The following is a 17,986-nucleotide window of genomic DNA, read 5'->3' on the forward strand; positions in this document are numbered from 1 at the left end:
CCATCAAAGCCATTCTGAAGTACAAGAAGAGATCCGCGCCTGAGCTGTTGGATTACCAAGTGACTTACTGCTCTACCATTCCGAAGAAGGTGAGGCTTGTTGTATCCCTTCTAGATTCTGATACGGAGACTGACACATTGATCACTCCTCTGATTACAAATCATCGCCGAAGCCAGGGTGCACCATCTGAAAGGACGCCCTCTCCTGTCCCCGATTTCGCAGGAGGTGGGTCTTTGTCGAAGAGAAGAGTGCTAGTAGACTTGGAGGCTGAGGCTTTTGGCTCCTCTGATGCTTTAGAGACTCCTTTGGTGAAGGTCGAGGCAAAGAGCCTCATGGATGTGAAATTGGAGGTGGGAGCTTCTGGAACTCATGCTACTACTGTCGAGCCCTCTACTTCGGTTACTGCGAGAGCGAAAAAGAGGAGGAGAAAGACTAGCAAGGTAGTAGTTGAAGAAGTTTCTGAGGATCCTATTGAGGATGAGGCATTTGAGAAGTGGGAACCGCCAATGCTGCACCTAGGCAGGCCCATTTCTACTTCTGATTCGGTTATTGTTTCTAAAGATTTTGCTTTTGACTTGACCAAGACCCTGCTGATACCGGTGGACATGGCTAATCATAATGGGCCCCGTGATATTCCTGTTCTGAAGGGGACCCTTCAGATGATGGCTGTTGTAAGTGCATTCTTGTTTTGCTTGCTTGTGGTGTTATACTACTGTTTTCTTTCTCTTTAATACTGTGGAATCCATTGTAGTGTATTCAGAGGATGCATTTGTCAATTACTCGAGCAGAAGAATTGGAGAAGGCCGTACTTGAGGCCGCTATGAATGCTGAGAGACTGACAGTAAGCCTGGAGGCCGAGAAAGAAGGACGCAGAACTACCGAGAGAGAGGCATTCCGTCTAAACAAGGTTGTTGCTTCGGCTGAAAAGTCAAAGGAGGTTGCCATTGGAGCGCAGGCCCAGCTTGAAGGAAAAGTGGCAAAGTTGGAGGCCGTTATCGCGATGATGGCTGCTGAGCGTTCTGCGTTAGAGGCCAAGTATTGACAACAAGGTTGGGATGAGGCTGGGGCTGCCTATAAAGAGGAGGTGCTGGTGCTACGAGACAAGCTCTTTCTGAAGGGTTGGACGAGTGCTTTAGCTGCTGCTTTAGTTCCTGAAGGTTCTCCCCTGTTTCAGGATGTCCCAGTTCCCTCAAAGTCCTTGGATTCGAAGGTCATCTCTATCTCTGTCCCTGCAGTTCTTCCGGCTGAGGTTTCCCTAGAAATTGACTCTGTAAACAAGACTCAGGAGAGTGATGTTGCCATTGAAACGGTGAATGTTGAAGGGGGTGGAACCCTAGAGACTGAAGCCGCGGGAGATGTGGTTAAGGAAGCTTTTACTTCTCAGGAAGTTGAAGCTGCCTCTACTTTTCCTCCCCAAGACGACCTGGACAAGATCGTAGACACTAATCCTGAGGTTCCCTCTGTTGATGAAAGCTGAAGTTTTCTTTGGAAAGATTTGAAGTTTTTGTTTTTTGGACTTTCTTTTGTTTTCATGTTTCTGATTTACTGTGGCTCGGTCCCCTTGACGAGTTTTCTCATTATGCTTGCCAAGACAATTTTTATTCTTTTCTTTGTTGCTGGCTATGGGGCCATCAGTGCCTTTGTTGGATGATGAAATTTTCCTATTTTGCAATCTAATGCTTTCTGGCTTTTACATCTGAATGTCTTCTGCACTGTTTGCCCCCGGCCGAGCACTGTTGGGACCTTGGGGCCGAACAGATGCTCGGTCTGGTTCTGTGTTGCTTGGAATAGATGCTCCGTCTGATTTTGTATTGCTTGCCCCCGGTCGAGCACTGTTAGGACCTCAGGGCCGAACGGATGCTCGGTTTGGTTAACGAATATGATGCATGGCTATGCTTGGTTTTGTAATGAAAGGAATAGGGTCTTACTTAGGTCCAGGTTGGTTCTAAAAAAAACAATTGTTTGCCCCCACCTAGAGCTAAGTACGATTAGTACTGAAGATTGTGCTTTTAGGTAGAATTACTTAAGTCTGTTGCAACTTTGGTAACATAAGTGCGCTTGAATGAGATAAAGATATAAAGGGATGTCTTACTCAAGTCCAGGTTGGTTTGAAAAAACAATTGTTTGCCCCCGCCTGGAGTTGAGTAAGACTAATGCTGGAAGTTTGGTCCTAACAAAGCTTAGCCAAGTTTGTTCCAACTCTGTTTGTTCGTATCAGTACTGAAGCGTTGACGTGACGATACTTAAGAAATTCTGTGGATTTAGAGATGTTTACTTAAGATATATTAGTGTGGTTTTCACCAAGCAATTCCACTTGGCTAAAGTCCAATTTAGTTGCCAAACATAATTCCACAGAGCAATACCATTTGGCATTTTTGAGTGCTAACTAAATTTAAATTTCGTTCAGTCGTTCTGAAACTAAGTCCGTTTAGGTTGAAACCAAAGCTAAGTTCGTTTGATAAACATCAAAGCTAATTCCGTTTGATAAACATCAAAGTTGTTTCTATTTGGTGAGTACCAAAGCTAATTCCGTTTGATAAACATCAAAGCTAATTACAAAAATTTGATGAATTTGAGAGAAGTGGGAAAGCATTTGTATTGGTCAAAAGATAAATGCCTTTACATTCTGATAGAGAAGTTAGGGGATAATTCTATTGATAGTATTTCTTGAGATTTGCTACATTCTAAGGCCGAGGTATAGCCTTTGAGATCCTTTAGGTAGTAAGCTCCATTTCCAGCAACAACTGTGACTTTGTACGGACCCTCCCAGTTAGGCCCAAGTTTGCCTTCGCCAGGCACCCTTTTGTGATCCATAACTTTTCTCAAAACCAGTTCTCTAGGTATGAATTGCCTTGGGAAGACTTTTTGATTGAAACTTTTGATGAGCTGCTACTGATACGCTACAAGTCTGATCAGTGCTGCTTCTCTTCGACCCTCTGCCATATCCATTGCTTGTGCAATAGCTTCCTCATTACTTGTGTTTTCAAACAGTTCGGACCGAAGGGTTAGGAGACCTACTTCGAGTGGTATAACAGCCTCCATTCCATAAGTTAGGGAGTAAGGTGTTTCCCCCGTTGAGCGTCGTGCTGTGGTTCGGTAAGCCCATAGCACGTGGGGTAACTCTTCAACCCATTTGCCTTTTGCATGTTCAAGTCGTTTCTTTACTCCGTTGATGATGGTTTTGTTCGATGCTTTTGCCTGTCCGTTACTTTGTGGGTAGCCTGGAGAAGAGTTCCGATACTCGATTTTGAGATCGGCACAGAACTTTCTGAAGATCTTTCCATCGAACTGTGTTCCATTATCTGCAATCAGTACCCGCGGGATACCGAAACGGACCACAACATTCCTCATGACAAACCATTTTGTGCCTGCTTCTTTGATACTTGTCAGGGCTTCGACTTCAACCCACTTAGTGAAATAGTCAGTTGCAGCAATGAAGAATCGCCTGTTCCCAGTGCCTCGTGCCAATGGTCCGACAATATCCAGACCCCATTGGGCAAAGGGCCATGGGCTAGTGAGTGGAGTGAGAGTTTTGGCTGGCTGATGAATTAGTGGAGCAAACCTCTGGCATTTATCGCACTTCTGAACATACTGTTGTGTATCTTGTTGCATTCGTGGCCACCAATACCCATGAGTGAAGGCTCGGCGTGCCAACGACCTTCCTCTAACGTGGCATCCACAAATTCCATCATGAATTTCGTAGAGAACATTCTCGACGAAATTTGGATGCACACATAAAAGATAAGGTGTGACAACCCTCACTACTGTTTACTGATAACACCACTAATTACTGCTAAGCTGAGATTGATCATGATAAGTAATTGAATTGATTGAAATTCTGAGTTAATTGATTGAGTGTGTTAGTTTAAATGCATGTCTATCCGTTTGACTGTTAAATTATATGTTCGTGTTTTATGTTTTAAACTGCAAATTGAAGGCCTTATCGGCGGCCGAATCTGAAATTGATTAGTGTTTTGTGCTAATTAGAATTTATGTGATTTTATGGTATATTTAATTAAAAATTGATTCGGTATGATTAAATTGGATTAAATAGTGTTAAATCACATAAGTTAGACTTATTCACCAAAATGCCACTTAGTGGACTATTCCATGAGCCATTATTTGATTTCTTTATGTTAGCTTTACCACTTTTCCTCCGCCATTTGAGACCAAAACGTGAGAGAGTTAGAGTGTTGGAGAAATTGGGTTCAACTAGAAACCTTGCTTGAATTTAGAAGACTTGAAGAGGAGATTGCAAAATTAGACTCCCACACTTGAAATTGGAGACTTAAGGTAGGGAATTTACCTCATTGTTCATATTTTGGGTTGGTTCTTGCATGGTTTAGAGGATTGTTGAAGTTTAGAGCCAAGTTATGGCTTAAATTGTTGAATTGAGAGCTAGATCATGCATGCATGTGCATATCTTGAAATTTAGAGTTGTTTTCATGGAAATTATTGCATGCATGTCCATATTATTGTTATAATCCATGAATTCATCATGTTTTTGGAAGTTTAGACTCAATTGAGCTTGCATTGAAGCTTTGAATTTGGTTGAGTACTTGCATGTTACATTTGAGTCTTGTTCTTGATGTTTATTTGGAAATTGTGTTTAATTGAACTACCTTTGGGCTTTGATTTCTCAAATTGATCTTTGAAACATGTCATATTATGGGTTTAAAGTGTTTTTCCAGAAAATGGGCCCAAGAGGTTGAGTTTTGATGCATTAGAGTTGAGTTTTTAGCTTGAGGTTCAAATCTGGGATTTCCACAATTTGGACTCATGCTCAAGCATACAACCTGTGTTCATGCAGTCCGCTCGAGCAGGTAACGTGACGCTCGAGCGGGAAATGCGTGTCTCCAGTACTTTGTATGCGTTTACAGTCCGCTCGAGCGGGGGAATGCACGCTTGAGCGAGGACTTGTGTCTCACGCTCGAGCGGGTATCGAGCGCCCATCGAGCATAAATTTCGTGCATCCAGTACTTTTGTCATGTTTTGCAGTCCACTCGAGCGTGGAAAGTGACGCTCGAGCGGGGATCCTTTGTCTACATGTCCGCTCGAGCGTAGAAACCCACGCTCGAGTGAGACCCCAGTTTTCTGAAAATTCTGAAAAATGTTTTAAAGTGCATCTTTGCATCCTTATTCCATCCCTGGTATTCCTAGGACTAGTTTAAGGCATCTTAATGAGGATATTGATATAGAACCACACCGAGGCAATTTAGGGATTAAGTTATTATTTTCCCAACTGTGTAGCTTAGTATATGTTCATTCTGTAACTATAAGGTTGGCATCCGAGGACGCTTTAGCTGCTTATAGCCCAGTGCTCTGTGAGTAACAATATTGTAAAGATATGTTCAATTGAGATTATTTTCTGACCAAATGACTGTACTGCTTTATGAAATGACACTGTTTACTGAATGAATGCTTGTCCTATTTGTGAACTGTATTCGTGGCATCCATAGCAATTTACTGTTACTGAACTGTTACTGCTACTGTTACAGAGATCTCTATCAGTTCCTATGTATGGAACCACTATTGTTTACTGATATGATGACCATCATTGACTGCTCGGTCTATTAAGACCTACTATACTGTTTTGCTATTGGATGTACCACATATGACTATTATAGTTTCTGAATGACTATTATGGCATGAATTATGAGCCACAGACTGAATGACTGTTATACTGATAAATGACTGTTTTCAATACTGAAAGGACATTCATTATTAATCTCTTTACGCATATGTTATTAACTGGGCTTTAGCTTACTGTTTATATACATATGTAGGTGTTCAGGCACCGGACCGGAGTTAGGAGCGTCGGATTAGCTCTTGTTTTGTCAAGCCAACCATCGTGCCTCACCTTGAGGTTCCAAGTGCTACTAAACTAAGGCTGCTTCGGGGTGTTTTAGATCCTCCTTTTCTGTCTCTGTCTTGTATCGACTGTATAGACTGTTATTGTACTGTTATGGTAGGGACTTGGTCCTTAACCTGAATGATTGTATATGATATGTGTATATACTGTTTTTGTTCTGAATGTGAATATGTTATGAAAAGTCTTTTTGCATACAGACTGTCGCAGCTTATTGGACATCTTTTAATTACTGTTTTGGCTTCCGCCAGCCCCTATACTCTGTATTACTGTTTTACTGTTAAGTAGGCCTTCGGTAATCTCGAATTACTGGCCGGTTACGGTGCTAAACCTATAGGGGGGTTTGGGTCGTGACATAAGGTCCAAGATAAGAACGTCTGTACAGCTTGCCGGATGGTGAGACCCAGAACCGAGCTGACCTATATCAGATTTTGTTGGCTTCCTTTTTATCTTCGGGAAGGGTGCCAGACTTCAGAAAATCAAGTATTGGATCCATCCAGCTTGGCTCTAAGTTGCTGCAAAGGACTGAAGATGCAATGTTTGGTTCTGGCACGAACTCAACCCAAATTATTCTACCATCTTTGGTATCTACTAAGGAGCCAAGGCAGGCCAGAGCATCAGCATGGCTGTTTTTGTCTCGACTGATTCGTTCTACCCGTATGGATCGAAATTTCTTGAGTAAATCCTTGGCCTTACCTGCATACATATCCATTCTCTCATCCCGTGCTTCATAGACTCCAGACAGCTGGTTTACCACCAATTGAGAATCACTAAAAACAAGAAGTTGCTCAACACTAAAGTGTTCTGCACTGCGTAAACCGGTCAGTAGTGCCTCGCATTCCGTCTCATTATTAGAAGCCTTCCAGTCAAGCCTAAGGGTTTGCTCCCAAATAAATCATTCCGGTGACATGAGTACTACTCCTGCTCCCGAGCCTCGGTTATTCGATGATCTATCAACATAGAGCTACAAATGTCTCCAATAAAAAGTTTCCAAGCTTCCGAAGCACATTGCTCTCCCAGCTCGGTGGTGCGTGGTGTTTGTGCCGAACTGGAGTTCTCGGGCTCGGTATTCTGGGTAAGAGCGAATTCTGCGATGAAATCTGCCAAGATCTGGGCCTTGATTGCTGTCCTGGGTTGATATCGAATGTCAAACTCACCAAGTTCTACCGCCTATTTTGCTGTTCGGCCAGAGAAATCAACTCGGCTGAATACAGATCTGAGGGGGAATTCGGTGAGGACATTGATGGTATGTCCCTGGAAGTAATGTTGCAACTTTCTTGAGGCGATAAGCAATGCATAAGCTAACTTTTCCAAGGGTAGATACCGTGTCTCGGCATCTAGTAAAGTCTTACTAACATAGTATACCGGCCTCTGTTCCTTGTTAACTTCTCGAATCAATACCGCGTTTACGGCGTGATCTGAAATTGCTAGATATAGGTATAACTCTTCCCCTGGTTCTGGAGTGGTAAGAAGATGTGGTGTACTGAGGTATCTTTTGAGACTTTGCAATGCTTCAGTACACTCAAGACTCTATTCAAACGTTGCCATTTTCCTCAGTAGCTGGAAGAAGGGCTTCATTCGATCTGAAGATTTGCTGATGAACCGATTCAGGGTGGCCGCCATTTCGGCCAGTTTCTGTAGTTTTTTAGCCTTTGTTGGTACTTCAAGCTCTTATGTTGCTTTGATTTGATCTAGATTTGCCTCGATTCCTCTGTGAGTGACCATGTACCCCAAGAATTTCCCTGTTCCTACCCCGAAAGCACATTTCGAGGCATTGAGACGAAGCTGATGGTTTTTCAGGATGCCAAAAACTTCTCTTAAGTCTGCAGGGTGGTCTGTGGCGAGCTTGCTTTTTACTACCATATAATCTATATAGGCTTCCATGGTTTTTCCAAGTTGGTCCTTGAACATTCGAGTGATTATTCGCTAGTAGGTTGCCCCGGTGTTCTTGAGGCCGAACGACATTACCATGTAACAATAACTGCCCCTTGGAATGATAAACGTTGTCTTCTCTTGATTTGGGCCGAACAGTGGTATCTGGTGATAACCGCTATAAGCGTCTAGAAAACTCATATGCTCATGCCTTGCTGTTGAATCCACTAGTTGATCGATGCGAGGTAGAGGAAAACTATCCTTGGGACAGGCTTTGTTCAAGTAGGTGAAGTCAACACAGACTCTCCATTTTCCATTCTTCTTTTTTATTACAACTGTGTTAGACAACCATTGTGGGTACTAAACTTCTCTGATCGCTCCTGATGCTAGGAGCTTTTTGACTTCGGCAATTACCTCTTCAGTGTGCTCAACTGAGGATCTCTGACTTTTCTATATGACAGGCCGAGCGATGTGATTGATGTTGAGCTTGTGGCAAGCAAATTCTGGGTTTAATCCTGGAGTATCATATGCTGATCATGTGAATAGCTCCATATTTTCCCTCAGCAATTCCAGCAGCTGAAGTTTCTCATCAGCGCTTAGTAAGGTACCGATAAGGAAGTACTTTTCTGGATCACCCTTTTTTACTAGGACTTTCTTCAAATCTTCTACTATCTTTTCCTCTGGGGCTCCCTCCACATCTTCCAAGACTGGCTGTTCGGCCACCTCCATTGTCTATACCCTGTTACAAAGTTGTTTAGCCTTCATTGCCGCCATAAAACAATGTTTAGATGCAACTTGATCCCCTGAGATCTGCTCTACTCTGTGTTCCGTTGGGAAACAGATGAGCTGGTGGTAGGTTGAAGGGACCACCTCCATTTAGTGAATCCATGGACGGCCGAGTATGGCGTTGTAAGGAGAAGGTGTGTTAATGACTAAAAACTCTATCTGGAGGGTCTTCGTTCCTGCCACTACCGGCAACACTATTTTGACTAGTGGCCATTCTGGTTGTGAATTGAAACCAACTAATGGAGCTGCCGTTGGGGTGAGGTGCGGCTCGGAGAGACAGAGCTTTCTGAACAGGTCATAATACAATATATCTATTACGCTACCTTGATCTACCAAGACTCGTTTTACATCAAACTGTTTCCCAATTCCCACAGTTATAATCAGTGCATCAGTATGTGGGTGTTGTATGCCTTCTAAATCCTTCTAGTAAATGCAACAGTGCATACTGTGCGTACCTTTTTCGATGCGGGCTCTACCGACATGACCTGCTGAATTTGCACAGCCTTAGCAATTTCTTCTTTTAGCGCCTCTTTGTGTTCCTGGGTCGTTGTTCCATGGATGATATTTATTACCAACCGAGGTGGGTGCTCAATGTTCGGTTCTGGTGGTGGGTTCCCTGGTTCGACCACTGCTTTATCCTGATCAATGTAGTCTCGGAGGTGCCCATCTCCTACTAGGTCTTCCAAGTGTTGCTTTAGTGCTCTGTAATTCTGAGTCATATGCCCCCTGTCTTAGTGATAGGTGCATCTGAGCTTCTGATTACGCCGAACGGGATCTCTCAACATTTTCGGCGACCAAATAAAGAAGGGCTCCCTTTTGATCTTTTCCAGGATACGATAGATGGGTTCTTTGAATAACGTCACGACTGCTTCGTGGGACTTGGACTTATCCACCTCATTCACCGTGAGCCCTCGGTGTTCCCCTCGATCCGTTCTCTTCTTCTGCCGTGCTACTTGCTCTACTGATGCCGCCTCGATGAGGATCTGGTCATTCTCGAGGCGAGCGTACTGCTCAATCCTGGCACGTAAATCTTTCAATGCTGTGGCCGGGCGCTTGGTAAGTGACTGTCTCAACTTACTTTCCGGGCGCAGACCATGTTTGAAGGACATAACAACCATCTGCTTACTGTAAACGTTTTCCTCTAAGTCATTGTATTCTTCCCAATACCTCCTAGCATAACTGCGCAACGTTTCTTCCTGCTCCTTTTGGAGACCGAACAGTGTATCCGGCTCTTTCGGGATCTTAGTGTTGGAGACAAACCTGGCTAAGAACTCTTCGGAGAGCTGCTAGCAATCATAAATTGATCCAGCGGAGAGTTGATCGAACCATCGAAGTCCGGTTTCTCCCAAGCTGGACAGGAAGACTTTGCACATCAGTGCCTTATTTTGGCTCCATAGAGACATCATCTGTCTATAATGGCTAATATGCGTCAGTGGGTCTAACTTCCCATCGTACGACGTGAACTTTGGCGGGGTGAATTTCTTTGGGGGTCTCATGGCCTCAATTTCTAGAGAGAATGGGGAGGAGACAAGCCTATCCAGCGCTCGGTGCTCTCTCTGGTGAATGGTACGGTCTAGATGATCCCGACATTGTTCATTCTGCTTGTTGCCAATCAGCTAAGTACGAAGGTCTTGAGGAGGGTACTCGGTCTGTTGGCTAACCGTCTTTTGCCTCTTAGCCCTTCTCCGGCGTAACCCACGGGTGTGGCCGCTCGCCGCTTCACTTTGTACCGGGATTGGCTGGCTTTGTTGCCCAGACTCCTTTCTGGGGAACTTCTTCACTGGTGGCTCTCTAGATAAGCTCCTCCGTCGCAAGCGAGAGAGCTCTGCTTCAGTCTTCTTTTCCGTTGGATCACCCAGCACCCTTTTAAATTGCACTTTTAGCTCCTGTATCTCCATCCCCATGGAGTCTATGATTCGATCTCTGTAATCCTTTTTCCAGAAGAAAGTGATGAGAAGAACCTCTAGCGAAGGGTAATCGATGCTCGACGAATTCGGGGGTCCGGTTATTGTTTCCAGTTTGTTCTTCTAGGATTGTTGGGAGTGCCAAGCCTTTGTCCTTTGTCTTCTCCGTCTGTGGAGCATGTGTCGAAGGCGGGACGTCCTCAATCCCCATCGCTGGAATTGAATGCAGAGCTCAGAAACAAAGTGATCCATGCTCACCGCACCAATTGTGCGTATCGGATACCGCACTAGATGAAAGTGGATCGGGGCTCCGCACTCGGTTGGACTATCCATGGAATGAGGTCCCTGCAGCAAGAAGCACCATAAGAGCTGCCCGGTCAGGGTTGGCCGGATAACCCCTCCGATGTGGGAATCAGTGATCGGAGAAGAAATGTAGAGAGTTGAGTTTGTAAGTAAGTGGGATTCAGCTTGGATCAGTTACCTTCAATATGAAGTTGATGTAGTTTATATAGAGTTCCTTGCTTGTTTCCCAAGATGGTTTCATGACGCTCTGGTGTTGCCAAGTTTTCTTTTAGCATGGCCCCAGGTGGGGGACCATCTGGTAGTTGTCTAGAGGTGCTTATACTCATTGTAGTCATGCTGATAACAAACCACATTTCTCTAATTTAACTACTTTCGTGATTCTAGGTGTTGGGGACCAGCTGAGGTGGCAACCTGCACATGCATATGCTCATCTCTAAGAGGCTCCCTCAGCTCGACACCTTTGTGCCTCAGGTCGGCCCTTTGCGAGGCTTCTATTGGGATGAGCTTGCCCGTTCAGATATTTGTGTACGCATTCGGCCCACTTTGGTTCTGATGATGGGTTCAACCCATCAGTTAGGCCCATAGAATGGATCCTGCAGCTTGGCCCTAGCCTAGTATCGCAGTTGGACTGGCCTTTCCACTGCGAGTTGGGACCAAGTGCTTGAGGACTTGGGTGAACTGTTAGTAATGGAGTTTGGTTTAATTGGCTTGCCCATATGTTCATCTAATCCACTTGGATTTGGGCTTTAGTGGATTGGGCCAGCCCAAGGCTTGGATCCAACCCGTTTCACATTCAGCCCTTTCACTAGGTGTGTTTGTTTTGAAGGATTAGGGTGTAGGATTGGACTATTAGTCTCATCAGACTAATAGGCCATTGTTTGTTTCAAAAGTTTTGCTCCGGACTAATAGTCCCCCCAGACTATTAGTCCCATATTTGTGGGACTATCCTATCCCATGGAGGGGTGGGATTATTTCCGTGGGATTGGTATCCCATGGGATTAATATGTGAAATGTCTATTTTACCCCCATGCCATTACTTAGCAAACAATTAGAAAAGGATAAAATAGTTTTTTGAATATTTATAAATTATTTTTTTAGTGTTGCTAATTTAAAATTATATATTAAATAAAAAATTTAAATTATAAATTATAAATTAAATTTAATTAAAAATAATAAATTAAAAATTATGGCGTTATAAATTAAATTTTTTTAGTGTTGTTAAAAAATTAAATTTACATATTAAATAAAATTATTTTTTTAGTGTTGTTAATTTAAAATTATGGGCGATGCACCAATAAATCCCAAATCTTTATCTTATAATCCATTTGGTCCTATGTTTTATCTTATGATCCAATTAGTCCCAAACTAATGTTAATGACAAAATAACCAGTGTTACACTATATTTTACGCTTTTTAGTAAGGGTAAATGAGGAAAACCCCAACATGATATTGACTGAAATGCCCAAAACTCTGTATATATTTGTTTTCCCTCCAAACAAACATCAACAAAACATAATCAAAAACATCAACAGCATCAAACATTAAAACATCAACCAACATCAAACATCATCAAACACATCAACAACATCAAACATTACAACATCATCAACATAATCAACATTGAACATCAACGTCAGAACATCATGAACAAACATCGTGAAAAATTACACACCGGATTCATTTAAACATAAACACCAAAAAATAGATTCATTTAAACATCAGATTCATTAATCTAATGTAACACCAACCGAAAATGGTAAACATCAGATTCAATAATTTTGGGTTGGTGTTCATATGTTTCAAACATCAGATCGAGTCGCAGATGAACATCAGATTTCAAACATTGAACATCATCGACATCAACTGAGAGCCTCTACACCGACATCAACTGAGAGCCTCCAACATCACCAACATTGAACATCATGTGCCAAGTGAAAGTCACGGCTTTGACGGGGTCCTCGTCGCTGGAGATTTGGAACCGGGACTCGACAGCGCAGAGGGCTTTGAAGGAGGTCGCGGCGGGACGTGAGGGAGTCGACGGTGGCGCGTTTGAGATCGGATCGCAGTTGCGGTGGAGTGGGCAAGATCGGGGTGGCGGAGGGTTTGAGGAAGAGGGATGAGGAGAGCAATCAGCCATAGGAGGCAAGATCGGCGGAGTCCGGGGATACCGACGGGACAGATCTGACCCATATATATATATATATATATATATGTTTTTGGGTGTCCATTTTTGTGTAGTTGTCGTCGTTGCTTTATCTTCTCGAGCAGTCTCGTCAAAAGGGTCTCTCTCCAATTGAAAAATCTTGGTGGTGAGACTCCACCATTTTTGTTTCTCTCTCTTACCCACAATTCTTTCCCATTTTTCTCTCTTCACTGTTACTCTCTGTTTCTTCATCTCTGGTTTTTTTGCCCTTTACTGTTTCGCGATATGTGCCCGATCTTGATCCTTTATGGAGGTAGATTTTGATTGTTTTCGGTTGGGAGAGAGAGAAATCACGCCCTCAAAAGGGTATTAATGTAAAAATAAATGGAATCAAATCACACCCTCAAAAATCTGGCAACACATTAGGACTAAACGGTATACAAAAAAACTTAAAAGACTAAATGGTTTAACTTTTTTCAGGATAGGATTTATGGGTAATTTTTCCTAAAATTATATATTAAATGAAAAATATAAATTATAAATTAAATTTATTTAAAAATAATAAATTATAAATTATGGCCTTATAAATTAAATTTTTTTAGTGTTGTTGAAAATTTAATTTATATATTAAATAAAATTATTTTTTGTTATTGTTAATTTAAAATTATATATTAAATATAAATTATAAATTATAAATTTAATTTAATTGAAAATAATAAATTAAATTTTTTTAGTGTTGTTAAATTACATATTATAAATTATAAATTACAAATTACAAATTTAAAATTATATATTAAATAAAAATTATAAATTACAAGGGTAAAATAGTCATTTGAACATTTATCCTTATCCGGTCCATTTAACCAAACATTGGATTCACTAAGAATAATCCAATTCATACATCTAATCCCATGACTAAACAAATATAGGATACAAATCCAATCTAACAAAATAGTTCGGGGACAATGTATTCCAGGACTAACAATCCAATGGATTACAATCCCTTTTATCCAGTCCGTCCAAACAAACACACCTTAATTGGATTATTTATTGATCACTAGTGATGGTATACATGCGCGCCACGCTGTTTTTTTTTTTTTCTTAGACATTCATGTAATATATTACCTATTCATTTTGCTACAAGTTTAAATTTACATAAAAAACTCAAATTAAAAACAAATTTCTGGAGAGCAAGATGATTTATGCGAAAGTGTGCTAGAGTTGTTAATTTTCAAGTGCTATCCAACATTGCCAGTAGCTTCTATTTATAGATACAAAACAACCATTGCCTAATCATCACAAATCTTTGTATATTCCCAACTTTATTTTTTTTGGATAGATGTAGTCTCAACTCTTTGGTCTTTGAATTTGAACCAAATACACTTTGGCAAATTTAATACTTCCCACCTAATAAATTATTCTAACCATGTAAGAGGTCACAGTAATATTGTGAAATCATTTCCTATTCCATCAAGCTTTATTAAAATATATGTTATGAGAAGGGAGAGAGAAAAAAAAATATAACTCTGTATATTTCAATAAATGAACATGAGTGAATATAAGACTTCTTTATATAGGAGAATGATAAGCTAATATGGTAATGCACAATATTGTAATGCATAATGTGATAATATAAATGTAGAGGAAGTATGATAAACAAAATATATAGTTACTATATTTAACACCTCCTCTCAAATTCAAGTTGGGATACCAATTTAAGTTTGGAGAGAGAAACTAAAATATGAAATAAACCTAAAAATAAAATAAAACATGGATGGATCGAGACAAATAGATTGTAAAGTCTAGATGGGAGCATAAGAGCATAGGGGTCATGTCGGACCATTGTAAGAACTAGCTAGAATCAATGTTGAAACAGTGTTTGACCATTGTAGAGACTGGATGTTGAACCAGCAAGTGTGGCACACACATGACTTATGATGTGGTGCTGAACGATGATGGCAACAGATGATTGAGTGCAGCAGGGGTGCCTTGGATGGTACGCTAAGGGACGGCTTGGTGGTGCGCCAATGAGCAACTTGTGCACCAGAGAGGGTGGCTTGGATTGGGCGCCAAAGGAGGCGGCTTGGGTGGTGCGCCAATGGACAACTTAGATAATGCACCACATGGGGCAACTTGGGTTGTGCATCACAGGGGTGCGACTTAGGTAGTGTGCCAATGGGGCGGCTTAGAGAGCGCCGCGTGAGGTAGCTTAGGGAGTTTGCATGGTGTATAACCATGTTCACCATGAAGCGATATTGACAGAAAAATATGACAGTGGAATAAGTTGAGGTCCGGCGGGCAACCAAGGCAAGACTGTTGCTCGCCGATAAAATGAAATTACTAGGTACTTAACATAACTCGATACCATGTTATAAGAATAGAGAGAAACTGTATGAGAGTGTGTGTGTGTGAGAGAGAGAGAGAGAGAGAATATAACTCTGTATATTTCAATGAATGAATACAAGACTCCTTTGTATAAGAGAATGAGAAACTAATATGGTAATGCACAATATGGTAATAACACAATATGGTAATGCATAATATAGTAATATAGATATGGGAAATTAGTCAATAATCCCGAAACACCACGTGACCATACTCCAAACCAATCACCAATTACTTAGCCCCATGTTGTTCTCTCATCCCCAACATAAATCATGGGCTCCTATCTCTCTCTACTAATCAAAACCTTATGGAGCATCACATGTCCATTGTAACGCCCAAATTTCTAGCCCAAATGATAAGACAACAATCATGGACCTTTCAAGGAAAACCGAATATAAATCTCCAAACTTACATTACATGATACAATAGTTCTTTATGTAATAATACATTAATCCAACAACAAGTAAATAAACAAATAAATAACCCCAAGGGTTTACAAGTTTCCAAGGCTGGAGCCTGGTTACACAAAACGGTTATTCAAACCCACACAAACACAGCCCTTGGCTTGCACACAAAGTCACAGCAAAATGAGAGCATTGTACTCCCAACATACATACTTCCACGCCCCTAGTTAGATGGGATCACCACATCTTTTCCTGCACAAAAATCCCGTAGGGTGAGCATAAAGCCTAATAGGAAATTCTTAACAAAGTATATACATTTTATACAAGTCTCAAGAGATGAAATGCACATGTCATGCTATGCCCTTTTTGAAGATAAATTATATTTTCATCTTTTGAAAACCATCATGCTCAATGATATCATGTAATTTCAATTTTTCAAAACTTAATAATTCATTTCAAGAGCAGTAAATACGACTCTGATAATTCCTAGGTCGGTGTCTGCAAGTAGAATATACAAGTACTACCAATTTGCCATTTTTACCGGTATTAACCGAAAGGCTTGACACCTATCCGCGCAGGTTTTCAGTCTTTCACCCTGGACTCTCAGGCCAACTTATTCAATATCATCTATACCACCTATCAAGACTTACCAATGTATTTATCCCAAAACCATTCCATGAAAACTTGTTTCTCAACATTCTTTTCTCAATGCAAGATTTCGAATCAACTTTCAAAGTTCAATGTAATCAAATGAATTGATATGCCAATAACAAGATGAATATAAAATACTGTTATTCTAATTCATCATCCAAGGAATAACACAATTCCCTCTTCTCAAATATCCTCAACAATTAGTCATTTCAAGACCATTTCAACGTTTTGAACAATAATTTCCAAAATGAACAATAATTCTCATATTTCCTAAAATTCATCATTTATATAAATATAAATAAGAAATTTTCCAAATAGCCATTTACTTTGACACATAAAATAAATATAACAATATCGTTCATGAATTTTCAATCTCTAAAAAAAATCTCCAAATTCTAGGTTTTCTCACCAAAACTATACAACTCAAATTTTTTGAAAGAAAATTTTCCAAAATCATATTTTTTTCAATCAACGAAGATCAAAACCCATAAGATCATTTTAAAAGAACAAGAGACAAACCCATTTTCAAAATTGCTCAACTTTTTGAATCAACAATCAATTTTTAAAGCTATCGAAAGATGATTTCGAAAATCATATAAATCTTGCAAAAACATATATATAACTCTAAAAAAATCCCTACCTCAAGTTTTGAAGAAGAAATGAGATGAAACCCCCAAAATCAATGATGTCGAAACTCAATCTTCACCGCACACAACGAAGCCCTCAAGAAGTTAACCAACTTTGATAAAGAACTTATGGCAGAACTTTAATAGATCTTGAGAAATCAAGGTTTTGATCCAATTTGGCGTAGGGAAATGTAAAGAGAAAGGAGAGGAAATGGTTTTTAGAGAGAGAGTGATATACAAAAGTGATCTGAAATATCAGATTCATGAATTGATATAACATGGTCTGCTCGAGCGTGGAAAGCCCCGCTCGAGCGTCAAATATACTTTCCCAGTACTTTTGCAGACAGGTCAAACTTCTGAAACCAAACATTCTCCGCTCGAACGCATAAACAGCCGCTCGAGCGGACAAGCAACTTCTAATGCATTTTGCATTTTTGCTTCGGGGACGCTGCCCCTCAACCCCGCCAGGACGTTGTCCCTTGGACCCCCGCGAGCTGACCGGGTAGCTCAATCCCCACCAAGGCGTTGCCCCCTGGACCTCCATGAGCTAATCGGGTAGCTGGATCTCCGACATACTCAGTGAAGTGACAAAACTGGGATCGCTACAACCTTCTCCCCTTAAAGAATTTCGTCCCCAAAATTTCAAATCAAACTACCCAAACAAAGGGTTTTTAGCGATCAAAACCACGCTATTTCATTTTCAAATCACAATACTAACTTTCAACCAAATTCCACCATTTTCACCATGGTTATCTCATTAACAGTAACCTTCCAAATATGCATAAACATGAAATTTTTCAAAAAGTAATGGCCAACTCTAAACAACCTCATGCTTAAAACAACAACGCACATATTAATATGTGGTTAACAACTTTAAACACGTTTCCCTCAACACTAAGGAATATTACAAAGAAAAGTAACTTAAGCATTTTCAAATAAATTTGGATATTTGGAGTGGACTTCTGCCTCCCGTTCCCACGTCGCTTCTTTAACCCGATGGTGTCTCCATAACACCTTTACCAACGGTATAGTTTTGCCCCGTA

General features: G+C 40.9%; 1 protein-coding gene across 1 annotated transcript; it reads right to left on the reverse strand.

Moving 5' to 3' along the window:
• Positions 1–8,617: 8,617 nt before the first annotated feature.
• On the reverse strand, positions 8,618–9,246 carry LOC145803757 (uncharacterized). The gene is made up of 2 exons (XM_082897091.1): positions 8,983–9,246; positions 8,618–8,881 (listed from the first exon to the last, which is right to left on the reverse strand). The coding sequence occupies exons 1-2, from the start codon at positions 9,244–9,246 to the stop codon at positions 8,618–8,620; spliced, it is 528 nt and encodes a 175-aa protein (XP_082753217.1).
• Positions 9,247–17,986: the final 8,740 nt, after the last annotated feature.

The sequence above is a fragment of the Camellia sinensis genome, chromosome 12 (genome assembly GCF_055761805.1).
Source record: "Camellia sinensis isolate YWXY chromosome 12, ASM5576180v1, whole genome shotgun sequence".
NCBI lineage: Eukaryota > Viridiplantae > Streptophyta > Magnoliopsida > Ericales > Theaceae > Camellia > Camellia sinensis.